Source organism: Culex pipiens, chromosome 3 (genome assembly GCF_016801865.2).
Source record: "Culex pipiens pallens isolate TS chromosome 3, TS_CPP_V2, whole genome shotgun sequence".
Lineage (NCBI taxonomy): Eukaryota > Metazoa > Arthropoda > Insecta > Diptera > Culicidae > Culex > Culex pipiens.
Genome location: NC_068939.1, coordinates 137032936 through 137055725, shown reverse-complemented (window position 1 = coordinate 137055725; position 22790 = coordinate 137032936). Strand labels below are relative to the sequence as shown.

The window sequence follows — 22790 nt, the reverse complement described above, 5'->3', positions numbered from 1 at the left end:
ACAGCATGTAGCATTTTTTTTTTTCAAACCCTTAAACGACTTTTTTATCAAAAAATGGAAAAATAATTGGTTATTTAATAGTACCGTCAGCCGAGGCAGATCGGGACTACACACAAAAAAAAATATTTCTGAATGTTACATCATTTATGACGTAACACTTTTGCACGCCATTAAACATTTAAATTTAAAGCAATTTGATGTAAATTTGCAACAAATTACACGAAAAAACATGACGTTTACGTCGAATCTCAAATTGACATCAACTGAGTTTACGTTACGAGTAAATTCACCTATTTTTTCTGTGTACAGTCTGAGTAGGGACAGCAGTTTTTAGAGCACTTAAAGCTTGTGATTTGGAAAACGATACACTATTTTTAAATGTTCTGTGTCTGTTATATGCAAAACTAATCAAAAATATCCAAATATTGTGCAATAAAAAGGTTAAAACAGCTGTCCCAATCCGCCCAATGTGACTCGTTTCGCCCCAGATGATTATAAAACCAAAACCGACACCACTGGCTCCGAAAACCGATTTCTAACAGAAATTGACATTATTTAAACAACAATTTACTGTTTTGTGATCAGAACATTTATGTACAACATAATTATTTTTCCTAAATGTGTAAGCATCTACCACAAATTGCTTTGCCCTTAACCATTGACTCGTTTGCTCCGTTCCGCCATTTTGGGAAACTGTTTCGGACTTTCCGGCGCTGCCTCGCTGGTTGTTTCAATATTTTCCTGGCAACTGCAAAGATAAAAAAAATCACCTTGATGATGATTCAAGTATGGCTTGATGATTTAAGATACTCACTAGTACAGATTATGGCGGGTTCTACGAATGTGACGTCGATTCAGGTACAAGTCGATCAACACTTCAACGCGGTCCCGAACTTCCGGCGACAGCTCGGGGGTTCTCGATAGCAGCCAGTAGTTGTCTGCGAGATAAGTCAAAGTGTGATGTTTTAAATTTTCTTTGGCTTTCGGAATACTTACCGCCTTTCAGAGTATTTCCAACGGGGAAGCAACTAAACACGAAGGCGAAGCTCTCGTAGTCGGTGTCCAGGACCCAGTAGTTGGACGCAATTGGCGCTAGAAGAAGTTGGAGGTTAGTACAGCTGTCAACAGAAACGCTAACAAAAACTCACGCATTCCTCCGAAGCTAACGTTCAGCTTGGCCCGCAGTGGATCCTCGTCGGGGAAGGACAGCAAAGCCCGGCCAATATCAATGTCGAACTTGCCGCTCGGCGGCACCAGCATGGCGTTTTCAACCCGCACGGAACCATCATCGTTGAGGCTGTACGTTGCCGTAACGCACTCTCCGTTACGCTGGAAGACCTGCTCGTAACGCTCGATCTCGTACCACTTCCCCAAATAAGCGCTCACGTTAAAGTTCTCCACAACGTCGGGCACTGCGCACTGGCCAAGGGAGATGATTTGGGCCCGGCAAGTGGTGGCCACCGTGGCCAACACGATCGAAAGTACCACCAGCGATTTCATAGTTCGGCGACTAGCGTTCTCACGTAACAGTCGGTCAGTTCCGACCCGGTGGGTTTGTTTTATAGAGTCACCAACGCGGCAAAGTGAACACTTATTGGAGCTGCTCGCTGGTTGTAAAATTTGGCTTTTCGGAAATAAAATGCTCGAATAGATCATTGCGCACGGGAGATTAGATTAGGATTTAAGCGACAACACGAGGGAGACCAGTGGTCAATTTTAACTTGACCTCTTAACATACATCAATAATAATTTACAAAATGAGCAAACACACATTTAAATTCAAAAGAAAAGAATTTAAAAAAAAAAACAAAAACAAAACAAACTCTTTGACTTAACTCCAATAACGCTTCAAAATGGAACTGACAGGGTTGAAAAACAATAACAACGTGCGGCGGAAGTTCCAGAACATTTAACTTATCTTTTTGGTCGACCAACACGGGTGCCTGATAGTGACCCAGGCCTCCTATCGGTATGTACTTTCCCAATATGCTCTGGATGGTTCTTACGCATGTTTTCGTGAATGAATTAGGTAATAATAGCGAAGATAAGATAACTTTCTTGAACATGAATCGACAAATTTTGATGAATTAATCATTCATTTCAAATCAAATCAAATTATTCGCGCTACAGCATTGCCTTGGCGTTCATTCGTACTGACGACCTTTGGATTGTTAGTCCAACTGTCTACCAGCAACTCCACCGAGGCAGGACCCAGGGAGACGACTCCTACACCTGGACTGAGCTAACGAGCTAACCTCTAGGCTAGACCGGGGCCAACATTCACTTCCACTTCTCGAAAAATGCCACCGGGACCGACTAAGTGAGAGGCAACCAACCACGCTTACCTCTACACCACGGTTCCCGTAATTATTCATTTAGGGATACACTACCCTCATACTCAACTCGCTGCAAATGTCATTTTTTTCAGCACTCTTCGAATCAAAAAGTAATCAAAAATTTATTAAAAAATTTATGCAGCGTTTTCAAGTTAAAGCCACTTTAAGTTCGATTTTGACAAAAAAACCTATAAATTCTTATTACAATTTATTGAAAAAAAAAACTCAAATGTCTATTGCCCGGGCATGAGCATGAACTGATTAGACTGACTCACTTTTTTTATAAAATAAGCTGAAATATGAACATGTAGGGGAAATATACCCATTTTAATCACTCTAAGCCGTTCAACCAATTCTCATCACGTTTGCCGTTTTCTGCTATTAAATCAACATTTTCAGATGTATCAACAATGAAGAGTTGCTTGCTCACTTTTATTTGAACTATTTATTACTTTGGAACAGTCAAAAACACTTTATGAAAGCTGTAATTCATGATCAAAGTGCAGATAGGCCGATAATAGAAATAGGCTGAGAAAGGGTATAGTTCTCTTATATTTTATTCTAAAACAAATCTAATTTTAAATGTTTCTCAGCAAAAAGCATGTAGAGGACAAGCAGATGAAAAATTTAAAGTATTTTTGAAGTTGATAATTCATAAATTTAATGAAAGTGTATCGAAAAACGGCTTTGTTTACAAAATTTTATTTTAGCAATTCTCTTAGAAATCGGCCAATTTCAACCATTTTCATTTTTGGTTTTTTTATCTGTCTCAAACTTTACCCATAAAAGTCTCCATACAATTTTGACAGCTGTTCATACAAAAAATGGTACAAAATATTCGAAAATCTTAACTTTTGAAGGAATTTTCTGATGGATTTGGTGTCTTGGGCAAAGTTTTAAGTTTTGATTAGGACTATTCAGAAAAAATAAGCTTGCGGAAAAAAAATTACCGACTTTAAAGTTGACTTTTTTTAACAACAGAATTGAAATGTTGTTTTTTATGTTTTAAGGGACAAAACACCGCAGTTTTCGAATCATAAAAATAATTGAAAAAAATTACTGCAGATTAAAAAAAAGATTTTTGGGAAAAAAATAGTCAAAACATGTTTTGATTGCAGTTTTTCTTGAAAAATTAAATTTGCAATCAAAAAATCTTTACCGCATTTTTAATAACCTGCACCGTTTTCATGAAATAGTCAACAAAACGTTTATTTTAACTTAAAAATTTCTGTTTTTCGATTTTAAAACATATTTTAAGAGAATTTCAACGAAAATTACCAAAGATTGGACTTCTGTTTGCTGAAGTAACGTGAATAAAAAAAAAGAGAAATAATAAAGGTGCCATTTCTAATGCCAAAATATCAGCAACTAATAGTCCAATATCCAGTATTGAAAAACAAAACATTTGTGAAATTTTTCGAACCCTCAATAAAAATATTTTGAAAATTTTTGAATCAAGACTGATATTTCAAATGAACCCTTTATTGAAATTTTTTGAAATTAAATATGTCTTTATTGAACTTTCTTATAATAATTACATTTCATTTACATTCTAAGTGGTATGGCTACATGCTCTTCATCTTTGTTATATTTTTCGTTTTCTTACTAACTGTTCACATTCATTTATTTACTTCAAATTCTTTTACATTTTTGCATTGAATCGAATACATTTGGGTAAAAAAGAAAAAAAAATCACTTTAACAACTAATCCAAATTCATTGAAATATTCAACATCACTAGAACGAGTAAACTACGAACTGTATTTTAAGATAAATCCTCCAAGCGTTCTTACTTGTTCCTGGCGAGTTTTGCACCCACGCAGTGTTGTTGTCATCTCGATGAAAATGTTCATAAGTTCTTGTGGTGAAAACAGGTCACTACTGCCTTCACCCGTTGATGTTGGTTGGTTTTCCCTCGGTTGCTGACTGAAGCCAGGAGGTATTGTATTCTCGGCAACTTTTTGCCGCTGATTCAACGGCAATGGCTGCAGATTTGGAACCACTCGAACAGATCCCGCTCCAGGTGACGCTAAAGCAGGAAAATCCACGTCCGTGAAAGTTGGTGGTGTTTTGCGACGATTTGGTTGGTGCCTCGTCGTCGCTTGCTGCCGAATTTTCACAAACTCAGCACGTTTTGGGCAGCTTCGATTCTTGGTCGAATGGTCGCCGCCGTAATTGAAGCATTTGGCTTCAATGTTCTCGTTGATTGTTTCGCAAGCTTGAGTTTTGTGCTCACCTCCGCAGGTTGCACAACGACTCTTGGTGAAACAGTTCCTTCCACCATGTCCAAACTGCAAGCAGTTCGAACATTGCGTCACGTCACGGTGCACTGGACGATAACGTTCCCAAGTCACGATGATGTTGAAAATTGCCCGAACTGCCTTCAGCTCAGACGGCGTTGTCGATCCTTTCTCGAGATGAACCAGGTACAGTTGATCACGATACTTGATGTCCTTGTTGTGTCTCGTCATCTTGAAGACTTCGATCACGTTCAACTTAAGAGTTTTGAGCTCTTCTTTCAGCACACTCACATCCATGTCGTACAGGCCTCGGAGGACCTGTTTCATGGGGCGTTTACCTGGATCGTCATGGCTGTAGTATTCAATCTTTGTGTTGTTCAGGAAATCCCGAACGTAGTTGTAATCCTTTCTGGTAGGTAGCAGAATTTTGAGTCCATCAGCACACAAGCGAATGGAAGCTCGTAAAGCACCAGATTTGATAAACCCGGTCAGCCACTTTCGCACCGAATCCGATGACGATGTTTTCACAAAAATGGGTGGCAACTTTTCCCGTCGTTCAAATTCTTCCTTCTCGCTCACGTCCACAGGGAGGGTAGCGAACTGGTTTCCAGACAATTTTTGAGCGTCCTTGCTCAAACTGCCTGGCTTTGCAGGTAGCGCTTCGGCATTCTTTAGCTTCTTCAAATCTGCTGATCCTGCTGGTGAGGACCGCCTCTTTTTCTTGCCGTAAGGCATTTTTTGCACTGTTTAGCACTTTTTTGGTTTGTGAGGGACGCACGTCTGACTCGCTTTTCTGCTGATCGCAGACTGAACCCTTTATTGAATGTTTGGCACTATGGGTCGGAAATTGCGTTTTTTTTGTCAATTAAAACTTTAAAAAACATGATTTTGGGTAGCTCAATTTTGTGTAAAAAAATTTAATTAAAAAAAATGGCTGATTTTTCTTTACGTACCATTTTTTTCGGATTAGTTCTGAATAGAAATTTAATAGAATTTTGCCTAAGTTACAGCCTTTTTAAGATTTTCGACGTTTTTGAACCATCAAACATTGTGTCCCGATTTTCCCCATTTCTCGAAAATTTCAGGCAGTTTGATGAGGTCGATGCGAGATGGGTATTAGGATGTAACAAAAATTACTTTTTTCGGGCATTCAGGGGCTAGTTCCGGTGAGCGTACTGAGCCCGAGCTTGATTGGATGTCATGGGATTCAACCCGTAAAAAGACATTTTTTCAAATAGAATGGAAAAATGGTTGAATGAGGATCGCAGCAACCGTGCGCGAAGTCGGAAGTGAAAATTTTTAGCTGTCGTTTTTTGACCCATTTTTTTTGTGAAAAAAAGTATTTTAACATTATGAAGATCAACGCAAAATTTCTGATGATGACCAGTGGAAGTTTTGGAAGTGGAGCTTTCGCGATTATCTGGACCAGCTCTCTTCAATTCCTCAAGTGTCGTCGTTGGATGAAATGGCAGTTTTGGCCAGATGAGGTCTGCGGTCCGGGCCCTCTAGCTGCAGCCGTTGTTGGAGTGGAAATATTCGGAGCTAAGGAACACTTCCACCTCATCCGATCGGTCTGTTTTTTTTTCACCAAGAATTTGAAATCTTTTGAAGATTTGCTGTTCCTTGGTGAGAGCTTTCCATCATTATTTGCTGTTTGACTATATTCCCTTTTATTATAATATAATATTATAAATTCAATAACCCTCCTACCCCTTTCTCACTTTCCCATTCCCCAATCCCAATTTCCCCAACCCCAATTTTCCCATTTCCACTTCCCCCCTAAAAATATAAATAATTGCCAATTTACACTAACACACCACACCCAACTTATTCGGAGCGTTTGGTACGGTATGTCCACGCATCCTTCCTCCCCTGTTGATTCTGTGAAATGTGGTCCGTTCACAGAATCTGTCTCTGCGGTTAATGCAACGCAGTAGGCCTGGCCGCTTTAATTTTTGCAATACATTTTCGGGGTAACTCGGATGTACTGCAATTATTACTATTGACAAGAAAGAACTTGGGGCGTAATCTAACCACAAGTTCTTCCAGGATGCTTTCTTCGGACTGGCTGCGCTTGTGTTCGATTAGATTAGATTAGATTAGATTAGAATGGAAAAATGGTTGAATGAATGAATTTTTATCCGAGGTCACAATGACAAAACACTGATCAAATAAATTGAATAGCTTAGCTGTATGTTAGAAAACTTATACTGCTTTATTTACTTTCCACAATTAGCACCATTATTCGTCAAGAGGTTTCACAAATAAATAAACACAAACATAAAATCACACACACACACTCCGTCTAGAAATCCGGACACCGCTCGTCCGCCTGGTTCGTGAACCGGATCTCGCTCTGATCGATGTACTTCCGGATCGCACCGAACGCCCGCTCGTTGGCGTCCTTGTCGTCGGTGAACTTGCGCTCCCGCGACAGGAACCAGAACCCTTCGCTGGACTGGTCCTGTGGCAGCGGTTCGCAGGACCACACGATCGCAAAGTTCTCGTAGTCCGTATCGATCACCCAGTAGTTGGACCGATCGTTGGCTGTTGGTATTGAGGGAGGTTTGATTATTTCAAGTTTCAGTGCCAAAATGTTGTTTAAAACTTACGTGCTCCAAAGAACGACACGTTCAGTTTGGCCTGGACGATCTCCTGCTCGGGGAAGGACAGCACGGCGGTGCCGATGGCCTCGGAAGAGGTTCCGTTGATCAGACTGAAGGCCGAGTTCCGAACGGACACCGTGGCCGAGTCCAGCAGGCCGTAGTTGGCAGTGGTGCAGTCAACCTTGGTCTGGAAGGGCTGCTCGTAGCGCTGCAACTCGTACCACTTGCCCAGGTACCGGTCCAGGCAGAAGTTCTGCACCACCGAGATCTCCGTCCGGCAGGGTCGATCGTAGATGACGCCATAGACGACTGCCGACGACAAGCCCAACACTAACAGGGCAGCGGCGAACACTTGCGGTGATTTGTACATCGTGTATTGCTTCGTTGACTGCTGTAAAGGTATGAATATGCCGGTTGAATGGCACACGGCATTTTATACTGACAAAAAAAACTAACAAATATTATCGGTAAAGTGGTGACAGAGTTGCGTGGGTTTGTTTTTTTTTTGTTTTGGGTTCTTCCAGAAGAATCTCGGGAGACATTACTCAATGTGCGTGAACCATTCCGAAATGAATCGACATTTCTGCTTATCGAAGCACGCGACGTACGATAGATAACAAGTCATGGTCGGAAATAGATTATTAATTCATTAATTAAATTCATTTGTTCAGGTAAGAGATTTAGCTTTCAATTATGTTTCTAGTATGCCGATGCAGTTGAAACTTTGCTCGCGATTCTTTGGGAAAATATGAAGTTGATACAGATCTAACTTGACTTGATAGACACTATTCTACTACTATAAACTCATAACAGTAACATATTTTTTATCGTTTTCTTATTTTGAGGCATTAAGCTCAAACATGACCCCAAAAATGCTCCAATAGTAGTTTTTTTTTCTAACTAGGTTTACCGAGTTGGATAAATATGACGAGTGCTGAAAAAAAAATCAAATTTTGCATTGAGTTACTTTCAACATTTTAACTTGTTCTGGCAGAAAGAAACTTTTGATTACCACATTATTTGGATGCTAGATGTGCATAACACTTCAAATTAAATAAAAAAAAATGTTATCTCCCCTTTTTGTCAAATCAATCGAGATCACTTACTCTTTTGATTGAATTGTTATCAATGACGATAGAAATGTTTTTCTTAGCTTGATGTTTTCTTTTTTATATGAACAATTTAAATAGACTGATAGTCACTTAGTTTGAGTTAGTACAGGTTTCACAGTCATGGGGCTCCGCACGGAGCTTTCACCTTCGATAAGCAACTATTGGAGTGCACTAGAACTCAAGCAAAGGCACACAGAGGCTGCCACTTGGTACAGATTTATATTAAAACTTTTCAAAAGACGACAGGGAATCATCAAAAGCTAATTGAAAATATGAAATAAACGTTAAAATTGCGTAATTCAAACAAAATCCTGAAGGTTAACAAAAAATTAGTATGGTCAAGAAACATTTTTTTTTAAATTTGATGAAATTGAAAAAAAATAAAGATAAGTGAAGACGTCATTCAAAGCGGTACGTCACCCCTTAACCAGTTTTCGCTTCGCCCATCGAATCCAAAGGTTTTGCTTTTACACCCGCGACATATGCAACGTGCACAGCACTGACCAAACATTGCGCCAAATGCATTTTATCGTCCAACAACGCTGCCCAATTCGTTTTCATCTGAGTGATCACCGCCAGGGCAGAGAAATGACCATCCTCCTTTATCTGGGAAAGATTCACATCGCGGACGGTCAGTTTGAGATTACGCTTCGTTTCGCGCGGTCACTTTTTCATCCGAGCGCCCCAAAACCACGTGGAGTGGAGTGTTAAATATACCCGTTTAAAAAAGTTGCACCGCGAACAAAATGTACCACCTGGAAGTGCTCGGTTTGGTGGTGGTGCTGCTGGCCGGAAGCAGTTCGGCATACATTGTGAAGGATGGCAACTGCTCGTTGGTATCCGCCAACATTCCGGTGCTGGACAACTTTAACCTCGAAAAGGTTGGTGAATGTGGGGCAATTAAACCGAAGTTGTGAACTGAAAGTGATAATTTTGATTAAAAGCTGTGGTGTCTGAACATCTAGATGATCAAAAAAAAAATTTCAAGAAAAAAATGTTCAAACGTTGTAGAGTCTTCTGCAAATTTGATTTAGTTCAAAAAATGTGTTTCAAATGTGTTAATAACGGTTCCAATTTTTTGTAAATAGCGATGGTTTTTTGGTAATAATTGATTTCCAATTCAAGGACTTCTTTTGCAAAAAAAAAAGATTCCCCGGTGATGTAAAAAGTAATTTTACAAAAATCTAAATATTTCAAAACAAGTCAAAACATGCTTGATATGATTACATGGGGATTGGGGAAATGTATTTCTCTGTGTAATTTAAATGCATTCCTTTAAAATTGAAGATCAGTTTTTGAAAATTTTACTAAACAAATAAGAAAAAATATATTTTCTGTATTAAGGCTGGTACAAATTTGATTTAAAAGTTAAGGGAAATTCTCGTATGTTTGGCAGGTTAATCACTCGCTCCTAACTCAATCCAATTTGCTGATTTTCACTATTTAAACAAAAAAAATGCAAAACTTTTGATAGAAATTTGCTTGCTCACTTCTTATTGAGCTATTTATCACTCGATTTCAGTTGAAAACACTTTTAACATTCCAACCAATCAAGATGATTCTTATTTCCAGTGATTTGTTAGGATTTCTATATGATTCTAGAACTTTGCAGAACTTAATTTGATCAAATCTGTAATTTTTGCGATCAAAAACATCGTTCCAACTTTTTTTTTCGATTGTAAAAAAAAATTCGCCAAAAATTCCGCGGAGGCAGTCGTTTCAAAAAAGGTGGAACGATGTTTTCGGTTGCAGAAATTACAGATTAGATCAAATTGAGTTCTGCGAAGTTCTAGGATCATCTAGACATCCTAACAAAACACTGGAAATTGCAAAACAACTCAACTAGTTTAAAATGCATTTTAAAACACCTTTTCCATGCAAATGCTGAAACTATGGCTTGTTATTTCAATATTTATATTTTTTTTGCCCCCCTCCCTCTGACCGCGGCCAGAGCCGTGGGAAAAAAACATTGAAAAATATTTGCACCGGCCTAACTATTTTCGAAAAAAAAATGATTGGATATGTTTTAGATGACTAAAAACTCCATCTTTTTAGCTATTTGAAAAGAAGATAAAAATTTTGTAGGTCAACTTATGCAATTTTAAAATTGTAGTTTTTTTGCAAAATGTGAAATAAGAAAAAAAAAATCGATGATCAAAAAAAACTAAAAAAAGGAAAAAAGGTCACGTCAAATAATTTTCCAAATTTTTTAAACTGTCACAACTTTTGAAAGAGGCCTAGTTGTTAAGCGAACGATTTGATTTGGAAATCAAGTCTAACTAAAGGATTTTGAAAAGTTAAGCTTGTTTTTTTTTTAAATTTATTTCATCGGAATGATCACAAAAATCCATGAAAGTAGGTTTTTAATTGTTTAACATCGGAATTGGTTCAAATCGGCATTCATTATGGGTTTCACTCAGAAAACCTCATTTTAAATTTTGTTTTGCTCACAGAAACTCTCAGCAAATATTGGTCAAATCGGACAGGTATTTTTTTAAACACGCAACATTCTAAAAATTCCTTTTAGTCACTTCTCAAAAACTGAACCTGATTAATAAAAACTACCAAAGTAACCAATATAGATCATCCAGATCTTTTGAATGAATACAAGTTTATTTCCCAAAGTTTGGTAATACCCATCGGCAGGGGGTGGCATTATGGCTAAGGGTTAGATGGAGACAAACTAATTTTATAAAATACAGAAAAAATACAACATTTCAAATGAATCCACCATTACGCCCGCTTGATTTTTTGAAACTTTTATTAAATCAATTTAAATTTAAAAAAACTAACTTAATCCACCTATGTGGTTGGAGCCTTCCTCACTCATTACCAACAATGGCTGATATGATGGGGTTGTACACAAATTTCATCTTTTTTTTAGATCCGGAATAAAAAAAAGTACATAAATTAAACTAAAGAGGCCATATCTCGAGAACGGGTTGAGAGATCTCCAATGTGTTTGGACCCGTTGGAAAGATCTTTTGATAACTTAACCAACAATGGGTCGGATGGTGGATCCGGACATAGTTTACATACATTTAAGTGAGATCCGGCATCCAAAAAGTACATCAATATCACTTAAGTGGCCATATCTCGAGACAGGGTTGCCAGATCTTCAATGTTTTCGATTCGTTGGAAAGGTCTTTTGATAACCTACCCAACGATGGGTCGGATGGTGGATCCGGACATAGTTTACATACATTTAAGCGAGATCCGGATATATGTGAAAACACATTTTTATACATAACTTTTGAACTACTTATCGAAACTTCAATCTGTATAAAACTCGATCTATGGGACCCTAAACCAAGTTGAATGCAACAGGTTCGGGTCAAATCGGTTCATCCAGTGCCGAGAAACATGAGCTAGTTTGTTGGTCACATACATACATACACACACACATACACACAGACATTTGTTCAGTTTTCGATTCTGAGTCGATATGTATACATGAAGGTGGGTCTACGACGTTTTTATACAAAGTTCATTTTTAGAGCAGGATTATAGCCTTTCCTCAGTGAGGAAGGCAAAAACCCAAAATTTTGTCTTAAGATTTCTACCATAGAGTGCCATCTCGTTTTTGGCAACATGAATTTTTCATACGTTTCTACTGCCAAACATCAAATTTAAAATGGTTCATTAGTTTGTTTCGATACACGTGAGCTTTCTTGTTCTATCTAGATAGGATTCCCAGTAACCTTAGTGGGCGATGCCCAGATATTCCAGTGACATTGATTCGGTACACATGTCTACATACAGCCAAACACACAGACATTTGCTCAGCTGGCGATTCTGAGTCGATATGTACAAATGAAGGTAGGTCTAGGAGGTCTATTTAAAAAGTTTATTTTTCGAGTGATTTTATAGCCTTTCCTCAGTAAGGTGAGGAAGGCAAAACATAAAAAACACCATTTGATTCTACTACAAACATAAACGTCGCTAATATTTTTCTAAGAAATTATAAAAATTGGAAGCAAAAAAAACATTGCTTAATCCTCCTAAAGGTGATTGGTGCCATCCTCACATTCATATAGTGAATATCTTCAACCAGAATTGCATCAAATGTGTTAATAAATTGAGCTTCAATATTCATTTCTTTCGATAGGGTTTTCAGATCTTTAATCCGTTTTGCTCATCGGTAAAGTCTTTTGATAACTTATCTAACGATAGCTCGCATGATAAATAGACAACGTTTTCATCAAAATATCTGAGATCCGGCCTCTAAAAAGTGTTTAAGAGCGAGTTTTTCACCAATGTGTAACAGGTCGTATCGAGGTGCTCCGATTTGGATGAAACTTTCAGCGTTAGTTTGTCTATACCTGTGATGAACTCATGCCAAATATGAGCCCTCTACGACAAAGGGAAGTGGGGTAAAACGGGCATTGAAGTTTGAGCTCCAAAAAACATAAAAAATCTTAAAATTGCTCGCATTTCAATAAAACTTCATCATTTCCAACTCTCTTAGATGCATTCGAAAGGTCTTTTGAAGCACTTCAAAATGAGCCATAGACATCCAGGATTGGTTTAACTTTTTCTCATAGCTTTTGCAAATTACTGTTAAAAATTGATTTTTTTAAAACCTTAATATCTTTTTGCAACAGCTTCCAACACCCATACTCCCATAGGTCAAAAGTTAGGGAATTGCATTGACTGTAAGCCTACGGTAATAACTTTTTGGCCAATCGCAGTTTTTCTCATAGTTTTTCGATTTTTGTCTAATAAACTTTTTACAACGTTAGTTTTTGCCCTGTAGGCTCCCATAGCGGCACTTTTTGGTCTCAATTTTGTCATAATCGGAATCCTCGGAAAATTTCACGTTAGTTAGAAGTATTGAAGTTGTAAATTAGATTAAAAAAAAAATAAATAAAACATTTTTGAAAAAAGAATTAGATCTTATTTACCCTGTGGTCAATACGTCAAATGCTGTATCAAGTAGGCGAAAACCTGTTTTACCCCTAATCCAACAAATTGTTGAACAATATTTTAATTAATTCCAAATGGCATTTTTTCCAATCAAATTTACAACTCCAATACTTTTAACTAACGTGAAATTTTCCGAGGATTCCGAATATGACAAAATTGAGACCAAAAAGTGCCGCTATGGGAGCCTACAGGGCAAAAACTAACGTTGTAAAAAGTTTGTTAGACAAAAATCGAAAAACTATGAGAAAAACTGCGATTGGCCAAAAAGTTATTACCGTAGGCTTACAGTCAATGCAATTCCCTAACTTTTGACCTATGGGAGTATGGGTGTTGGAAGCTGTTGCAAAAAGATATTAAGGTTTAAAAAAAATCAATTTTTAACAGTAATTTGCAAAAGCTATGAGAAAAAGTTAAACCAATCCTGGATGTCTATGGCTCATTTTGAAGTGCTTCAAAAGACCTTTCGAATGCATCTAAGAGAGTTGGAAATGATGAAGTTTTACTGAAATGCGAGCAATTTTAAGATTTTTTTATGTTTTTTGGAGCTCAAACTTCAATGCCCGTTTTACCCCACTTCCCTTTGTCGTAGAGGGCTCATATTTGGCATGAGTTCATCTCATGTATAGACAAACAAACGCTGAAAGTTTCATCCAAATCGGAGCACCTCGATACAACCTCTAGAACAAACCGAGCAATATTTACAAATACTGCCTCTTAAACAACTCTAAAGTGCATATAACTTTTGATATGGTTATCAGAACTTTGATGTTTTAGGCTCATTTGAAAGGTCTTTTAATTATCTATCTGACGGCGGCTCGCATGATGGACCCGGACATCATTACAATCGAAATATCTGAGATCCGGCCTCTGAAAAGTGCATAAATACCATTTAAGTGGTAATAATTTTAGATAGGGTTATCAGATCTTCGTTGTTTAAGGCTCATTGGAAAGGTCTTTCAAATACATTTCTAAAAATGTATAACATGACAGGATTTCTTACAAAAAAAAACACCCTTTTTACAATCTTCCGGACTTTTGTTAAAATCGTTTTTTTAGCATAACTTTTGAAGTACTTTTCTAAACTTCATAATATTAACTACCAGACACACGCACAGACATTTGTTCAGAATTTGCTTTTGATTCGATAGGTATACGTGAAGGTGGGTCTACGAGGTCAAATAAAGAAGTTCATTTTTCGAGTGATTTTATAGCCTTTCCTCATTGAAGGCAAAAATCAGAAAAATTGCATTGGCCTTTAACATTCATTAAAATAGCCCTTTTACTGAAATACTGAGCTAACAAGTTCACAGCTGCCATTCCGAAGTCCCTTTTCAAGCTGGCACCGTTTCCGATGCACTTTACATGTCACAAAGTGCAAAGGTTGACAAAATAAACTTTAGTATTTTGTGTAAAACAGAATGAGCAACAGAAAAAATACTCCTCGAGGTACAGAAAAGCTCGACGAATGAGGGTGAGTGGGTGTGTGTGTTCGGTTCAGTTACTGCTCGTACTAGAGTGGAGCATAGTCAGACGAACAATTATGTAAATTTTTGTTTTTATTTGCATTTTTCAGCAAAGCTCCAGTGGCACTGGTTACAGGATGGGAGCAACAAAAAAAGTTTTTTTTGTTCAACTGATCTGGACGACGCACAATTTTTACGGCTAGTGTTGTAACAACGCTGCATAAATTACTTGGAGACAACTTGACAAAAGTTTCGCCACGGCGATGAAATGATCACCTTTGAAGGATTTACTTTCATCAATATCTTCAATAGCTATAGCGCATAATCAAAGTTTTACCTTTTTTGAAACAGTCCTTGACTTGAATGAGGTTGGCTGTATCTTGAAATGCTTGAAATGCTTGAAATACAACTATGATAGGTTGAAACTATTAGAACTGTTACTTTTCTTCAATTATTGGAATTCAAACTTCTCAATTTATGATGTGTTTCACCCGTGTGCACTTAAGTGACTTTTAATCATAACCATCAATGGTGCTGTAAGTCTTCCTTACAATTGTTTCGCTTAAATTACACGCCATGAGTTCAAAGCAAATGACCTTACGAAGCTTAAATCATCCGAGACCTTTGAAGGTGAAGATGTATTGAATATACTTAAGAATTGTATTCATCGCAGACTAATCCGCATGCTTTTACCCTCCCTGCAGTATCTCGGCAAATGGTACGAGATTGAACGGTACGAGCAAGACTACGAGCGCAACCTGGAGTGCGTTACGGCCGAGTACACCCGGAATGTGCAAGACGGCTCGATCGATGTCAAGAACAAGGGCTTTCTGGCCAAGAAGGACGCGTACGCCTCGTTCAGCGGTATCGCCTACATCTCGGATCCGCTGCTGGATCCCGTCGTCGCAAAACTGAACGTCAGTTATGGAATCTTGGGTTCGTAAATTTGCTGTAGTATTTTTAAGCGCAAAACTAAACCAAAGTTAAATCCAGCGAGCGGAATCTCAAACTACTGGGTCGTGGACACGGACTACCGCCACTTTGCCGTCGTGTACTCGTGCACGCCGATCGACGACTCCGAGTCCGTCATCGAGGGCTACTGGCTGCTGTCGAGGACGCCCAAGCTGACCGAGGAGCTGCAAATCACGGAGAAGCTGCGGTACCTGCTGGAGACGTACTTTGTGCCGTCGCACGTGCGGCCCACCAACCACAGTGAAGCATTGTGAGTAATTTTGTATTTTTTATTATCATTGTTGTTTTTTGTTACCCTTATTAGCCAACAAACAACAAACAACAAACAACAAACAACAAACAACAAACAACAAACAACAAACAACAAACAACAAACAACAAACAACAAACAACAAACAACAAACAACAAACAACAAACAACAAACAACAAACAACAAACAACAAACAACAAACAACAAACAACAAACAACAAACAACAAACAACAAACAACAAACAACAAACAACAAACAACAAACAACAAACAACAAACAACAAACAACAAACAACAAACAACAAACAACAAACAACAAACAACAAACAACAAACAACAAACAACAAACAACAAACAACAAACAACAAACAACAAACAACAAACAACAAACAACAAACAACAAACAACAAACAACAAACAACAAACAACAAACAACAAACAACAAACAACAAACAACAAACAACAAACAACAAACAACAAACAACAAACAACAAACAACAAACAACAAACAACAAACAACAAACAACAAACAACAAACAACAAACAACAAACAACAAACAACAAACAACAAACAACAAACAACAAACAACAAACAACAAACAACAAACAACAAACAACAAACAACAAACAACAAACAACAAACAACAAACAACAAACAACAAACAACAAACAACAAACAACAAACAACAGACAACAAACCCGGGCAGAAAGTCGCATCATGGGACGAACAAAAAAATAACTTGAGTTGTTTTTGATATCATGGCATGTTTGATATTTGTTCCAAAAACTCTTAAAATGCGCGCCGAAATCTATGTTCCTTTCTATGTTTGTAGACCTTTTATCATCAGTTGATAAATTTCCATTTTCTCATGATATTACCGGACTTAGAAAAAAATCGAAAGCCGAATTATTTTGGGATTTAGAAAAAAAAATTGACCTCTTTATCATGAGATGATATTATTTTGTTTTATCTTGTTTTTGCTGGACTTAGCAGAATTTCGAAAGCCAAATTATTTTGGGACTTAGAAAAAATTTCGACCTCTTTATCATGAGATGATATTTTCTAGTTTTATCTTGTTTTTGCTGGACTTAGCAAAATTTTCACTCCTCGACAAAATTTCACTTTTCCTACACTTAGAATATTTTTGAAAACCCGGGATTATGAGATGATTTACAAGGTTAATTTTTTTTCAAGCCGGACTTAGCTAAAATGGCAGTTTTGTTAATGGACATTTTTATTGACTTTTTTTCCACTTTAATTTACTTTAAATACACTAGTTAAACTAATCACATTAAAAAGTATTTTACCGCATATAAAATTTCATCGCAAAACGCAAAAATGAGCCCACGCGCTCGCTCACTCTCTCTTTTCTCTCTTCTTTCGTTCATGCTCGCACGCAACGCGCGCGGCATGTCGTGACAGGAATCGGCAATCGGCAGACAGACAGCTTTTGCGTTCGTGGCGGGCTGGTTTGTTTACGTTTTCGCGCAGTAGTTTTCCACGGATAAATTGTAGTCCGCGAATCGCCGCGGGTTGTGAGTACGTTCTGTGGCCGAGGGAGTGTGTGTTCGTCCGTTCCGTGGCGTTCGGGAGCCGTGATATGTTGTGTTTAAGTGATTGTTTGTGTTATTGTGGCTGGGGGGCGAAGAAAAAGTTTCGCTCCGTGTTGACGGGTGCAAGGAAAGTTTCCAAGCCGCTGCACCAGAAAAGTAATTCCCTTGCCCAAGATGCTGCTGTGGATTAACGTGGAAAGGATTTTGGCGGATTCGCCAGGACAAGGGACAAGGGTTTGTTTACGTTTTTGGTGCAGTAGTTTTCCACTGATTAACAACAGTCCACGAATCGCCGCGGGTTGTAAGTGCGTATTTTGGCCGTGGGAATGTGCGTTCGTTGGTGTCATTTTATGTGAGATTTGCGAAATGTTGTTATTTATGTGAAAGTTGATGTTTTGGTGGCTCGTTGGAGAAGAAAAAGTTACGTTAGCGCGTGCATGACAAAGCCGCAGTTCGCAGAATCGAAATCCTCCTGCCTGCATGTCGCTGGTCATCCTCCTCCTCCTCCAGCAGATGCTATCAAGACGCGGATCAACGTCGGAATGATTTTGGCGAATTTGACAGTTCTCGGTGGAGGAAAACAGCAGTTTCGATTTGTTTTGGTTTTTGTCGTCGTGTCATCAGAATCGCGATTTGTGGAGGAACCGTATTTGGTCCGTGTGTTTTCGCGAGTGTGCGTGTGATTGTTTACGTTTCTGAACCTTCCTCTTGTGATTCCGGAGGAGATGATTAAATTGTGTGGCTCGCAAGCAGTTTCACGGAGGAAGATGAGTCCACCTGAAGTGGCTACATATGTTGGTTCTACTAGTCAACCGACAAATATTTTTCGACGATTTTTAAAACTCAGATAAGTATTGCTTGTTTTCTTTTTCTTTGTTTACTATTGAATTTTTAATTATTCCATAAATTTTGTTTGAGAATTGATGCTTTGTGTTTTATTTTCTCTTACAGATCTACTAACGGGCATTTTCTGGACATTCGGCTTCTAGAATTTTGTTTACTTTGACCAATCAGCTGCAAAAATGGATTGTGCTGCAATCATATGCTCTCTGGATGGATTGGATGAGGATTAACAAGGTATGTACGAGAATTATTATTTCAAAGTGAACCTATCACTTCAGTTTAGAAATTCTTTCAAACATTTCAATGTTTGTTTAGCAAAGTTCAGTTTTTCATTTTGTTATTTATGCTGATTTTGAATACACATTATTGACTTTTGACAGATTGATATAAAATTCTGAAAATAAATTATTTATTGATAAGGATTGCATATATTTTTTTGATTCTTTCCTTTAAAGACCATATTTTTGTTTATTTTTTTTTTGTTTGGGAATTTTATAAATTTAAATGTTTGTATAAGACCGAGCCACGTTGCCCAGTTGTAACGCTTCCGCCTTGACAATATTTACAAATTTCTACACTTTCAAATAGGTTTGCTAGAATTTCAGGAAAATTTTCAGCGGCCAATGCAAATAAATTAGTGCATTATTGATTTGTTTAGTTCAATTGTACAGATTTTTCTTGACTTGGCTTTACAAAAAGTTTGATTTGTTTTAATATTGTTAGTAGTATGCAATTTTGGATGTTATTTTTTGTTGCCCCCTGATTTTTCGGGCAAACTTCGAAGGGAGGAGTGACAAAAACTTTAAATAAAATTTTTACCAGCCTTACTTATTCACACTAAACTTTGAATTAATTCGAATTATACGGCAAATGATACAGTCATTCCACATATTCGGAACACTTTTGTGATAATTTGTCAAAAGCATGCCAAATGCATCTTTTCTGTATTTTTAGGACCTTTATTTGGACATTCTTTTGCTATTTCATTAATATAAGCAGTACTTTTAAAACAAAAAAACTGCATTTCGAGACTATTTTATTCAGAGCAGCAAATCGCTGCTTCCAAATTGCCTGTTCCATAATTGTGGGATGTTATTGTGCCTCCCACAATTGTGGAACACCTGAATTTAACTGATATTTTCACAAAAAAAGTTAGCAGACCATTCATAAAACATTACTAAGCATGAGTTTTACTGGTTTCCGAATGTGAAGTCATTATTTTTATAAAAATATGTACCCCTGGAGCGATAAAAAAGATTGTTTACATCGTTAGAAAAAAGTGTTCCGAATTTGTAGATTTCAAGGGTCGAAGTTTTTCTTCAAAAACTTGATATAAAACGATAAAATTTGCAGTTGTTCGATACAGCATTCGAAAGATCGCAAAAACAGCTGTCAAATGAAGGTAAAAGCGAATCATTATGTTCAATTATCGATTTTCTATGATTTTTTGAATATTGGTCGATCTGTAAACTGTTCCTAATATGAGGGATGACTGTATACAAATATTTAAAAAAAAATTAAGATTGTCATTATGTTTAGTCTTGCAGCAGATTGTTTGCTATAGTTTTTTAATTTCAGGCTTATTTAATGAAAATAAATTTTACTAGAAAATCACATCACATTATATTGTTTTATTAAAATACAATTGAAAAACAGTCTATATGAAACTTATATCTTCTTACTGTGTATTACGCTTTCTAAAGCAACAAAATTATTACAGAAAAAAAATATCTGGAAACATCACAACTTGTTATGATACTTTTATGTTTTTGTATGATATTTTTCGCCCCATATTTTTCCAGGAAAAAAATGAACTGGTCGGGATAATTTTATGTTTATGGATGATATTTTTCCGCACCATAGCATGATAATTTGAAGTTTCCAACACGAACTTAAGTTGATAATTTTTTGATATGCGTAGAGTAAATTATGTTCGCGTTTATGTTTGATTAACTCTTAACTGGAAGTTAACAGGTACTTGACATGTTTGTGTTTTTGCGAACATGACAAGTTTGCAGGAAGATGTAACTTTCTGCCCGGGAACAACAGACAACAAACAACAAACAACAAACAACAAACAACAAACAACAAACAACAAACAACAAACAACAAACAACAAACAACAAACAACAAACAACAAACAACAAACAACAAACAACAAACAACAAACAACAAACAACAAACAACAAACAACAAACAACAAACAACAAACAACAAACAACAAACAACAAACAACAAACAACAAACAACAAACAACAAACAAAAAACGAAACGAAACTATTGGCACTACGCCCCCCGGGGCATGGCCTTCCTCTAACGTGGGATTTCTGCTCCAGCGCCTCTGACGAGACAGGAGAAACCGGGACCGACGTTTTACTTCACCATCCGATAGAAGCTCAGTGGATAAGGCGGGAATCGAACCCGCGTCTCATAGCATCATCGGGATCGGCAGCCGAAGCCGCTACCCCTGCGCCACGAGACCCACAACAAACAACAAACAACAAACAACAAACAACAAACAACAAACAACAAACAACAAACAACAAACAACAAACAACAAACAACAAACAACAAACAACAAACAACAAACAACAAACAACAAACAACAAACAACAAACAACAAACAACAAACAACAAACAACAAACAACAAACAACAAACAACAAACAACAAACAACAAACAACAAACAACAAACAACAAACAACAAACAACAAACAACAAACAACAAACAACAAACAACAAACAACAAACAACAAACAACAAACAACAAACAACAAACAACAAACAACAAACAACAAACAACAAACAACAAACAACAAACAACAAACAACAAACAACAAACAACAAACAACAAACAACAAACAACAAACAACAAACAACAAACAACAAACAACAAACAACAAACAACAAACAACAAACAACAAACAACAAACAACAAACAACAAACAACAAACAACAAACAACAAACAACAAACAACAAACAACAAACAACAAACAACAAACAACAAACAACAAACAACAAACAACAAACAACAAACAACAAACAACAAACAACAAACAACAAACAACAAACAACAAACAACAAACAACAAACAACAAACAACAAACAACAAACAACAAACAACAAACAACAAACAACAAACAACAAACAACAAACAACAAACAACAAACAACAAACAACAAACAACAAACAACAAACAACAGACAACAAACAACAAACAACAAACAACAAACAACAATAAGTGACCATCCATAAACCACGTGGAAACTTTGTTTTAGATCTTAAACCACCACCCAATAAGACAATAAGACAATAAGACAATAAGACAATAAGACAATAAGACATTAAGACAATAAGACAATAAGACAATAAGACAATAAGACAATAATACAATAAGACAATAAGACAATAAGACAATAAGACAATAAGACAATAAGACAATAAGACAATAAGACAATAAGACAATAAGACAATAAGACAATAAGAAAATAAGACAATAAGACAATAAGACAATAAGACAATAAGACAATAAGACAATAAGACAATAAGACAATAAGACAATAAGACAATAAGACAATAAGACAATAAGACAATAAGACAATAAGACAATAAGACAATAAGACAATAAGACAATAAGACAATAAGACAATAAGACAATAAGACAATAAGACAATAAGACAATAAGACAATAAGACAATAAGACAATAAGACAATAAGACAATAAGACAATAAGACAATAAGACAATAAGACAATAAGACAATAAGACAATAAGACAATAAGACAATAAGACAATAAGACAATAAGACAATAAGACAATAAGACAATAAGACAATAAGACAATTAGACAATGAGACAATAAATAAATTTTACAAATTCTGCATCCGATCCTTTCCAGATGCCGCAAGGAGCCCGAAATACCGCCGGTTCCCGCATCGCTGGTGCTACCTCCGCTGCCCTGAAATGTGCCATTTAAACGGTCCGCGCTAGCGCGTGTGCAGCTAATTGCAGTATTATCTCCAGCAGCTCATTCTATCGGTCTGTTTACCTACCAAGACTCACTTTTACTTTCCTTCGGATGATTGTCGCCACCGCCACACCAATCAATTCAAACCAAACGGACGACGAGTTCACTGAATCGTCCGGGTTCGTGCTCTGCTGTCCTAAATGCCATTTTCAAAATGGTCCAAAATCAAGATATAGGTCGTTTGTTACGATGAATTTCAACTAACCGTTGTGTCAACTGTTAGTTTCGATTAACTCAAAAAGGCATCTTCGTCAAATGTGCACGACTCCAACGGAATGTGTAAATGTGGCTTCGGTTGCGTGGCTGATCTTGTTCCATACTCTCTGTCTCTTTTCCGAACTTCTGAACACAACCTCATACTATACTACTTTAGGCGATAAGTTAATGTTATGTAAATAAATACAGCTGATTAAAGTGTGGCACCTTCTCAGTCGAAGCCGTTAAAGTTGCAGTTCGTCGTCG

The 22790-nt window shown here is 37.1% G+C and overlaps 2 protein-coding genes across 2 annotated transcripts; one reads left to right on the top strand and one right to left on the bottom strand.

Annotated features, from left to right (window-relative positions):
* Positions 1 to 566: 566 nt before the first annotated feature.
* LOC120418774 (uncharacterized) lies at positions 567 to 7597 on the bottom strand. Its single transcript, XM_052709977.1, has 6 exons — positions 7188 to 7597; positions 6884 to 7122; positions 1149 to 1671; positions 997 to 1092; positions 815 to 938; positions 567 to 748 (listed from the first exon to the last, which is right to left on the bottom strand). Exons 1-6 carry the CDS (start codon positions 7549 to 7551, stop codon positions 652 to 654), a joined length of 1443 nt encoding a protein of 480 aa, XP_052565937.1. The 5' UTR covers positions 7552 to 7597; the 3' UTR covers positions 567 to 651.
* An 800-nt stretch (positions 7598 to 8397) lies between these two features.
* Positions 8398 to 22758, top strand: LOC120418770 (outer membrane lipoprotein Blc-like). Its single transcript, XM_039581247.2, has 4 exons — positions 8398 to 9174; positions 15387 to 15618; positions 15676 to 15904; positions 22200 to 22758. The coding sequence occupies exons 1-4, from the start codon at positions 9040 to 9042 to the stop codon at positions 22261 to 22263; spliced, it is 660 nt and encodes a 219-aa protein (XP_039437181.1). The 5' UTR covers positions 8398 to 9039; the 3' UTR covers positions 22264 to 22758.
* Positions 22759 to 22790: the final 32 nt, after the last annotated feature.

Excerpts from the sequence above, each read along its gene's own strand:
- LOC120418774 (XM_052709977.1), bottom strand. The coding sequence starts at position 7,551 with ATGTACAAATCACCGCAAGTGTTCGCCGCTGCCCTGTTAGTGTTGGGC. Across the intron at positions 939-996 it reads TGGAAATACTCTGAAAGGCG|ACAACTACTGGCTGCTATCG; the intron begins GTAAGTATTCCG and ends CTTATCTCGCAG. Across the intron at positions 749-814 it reads ACCCGCCATAATCTGTACTA|TTGCCAGGAAAATATTGAAA; the intron begins GTGAGTATCTTA and ends TTATCTTTGCAG.
- LOC120418770 (XM_039581247.2), top strand. The coding sequence starts at position 9,040 with ATGTACCACCTGGAAGTGCTCGGTTTGGTGGTGGTGCTGCTGGCCGGA. Across the intron at positions 15,619-15,675 it reads CGTCAGTTATGGAATCTTGG|CGAGCGGAATCTCAAACTAC; the intron begins GTTCGTAAATTT and ends AGTTAAATCCAG. Across the intron at positions 15,905-22,199 it reads ACCAACCACAGTGAAGCATT|ATGCCGCAAGGAGCCCGAAA; the intron begins GTGAGTAATTTT and ends GATCCTTTCCAG.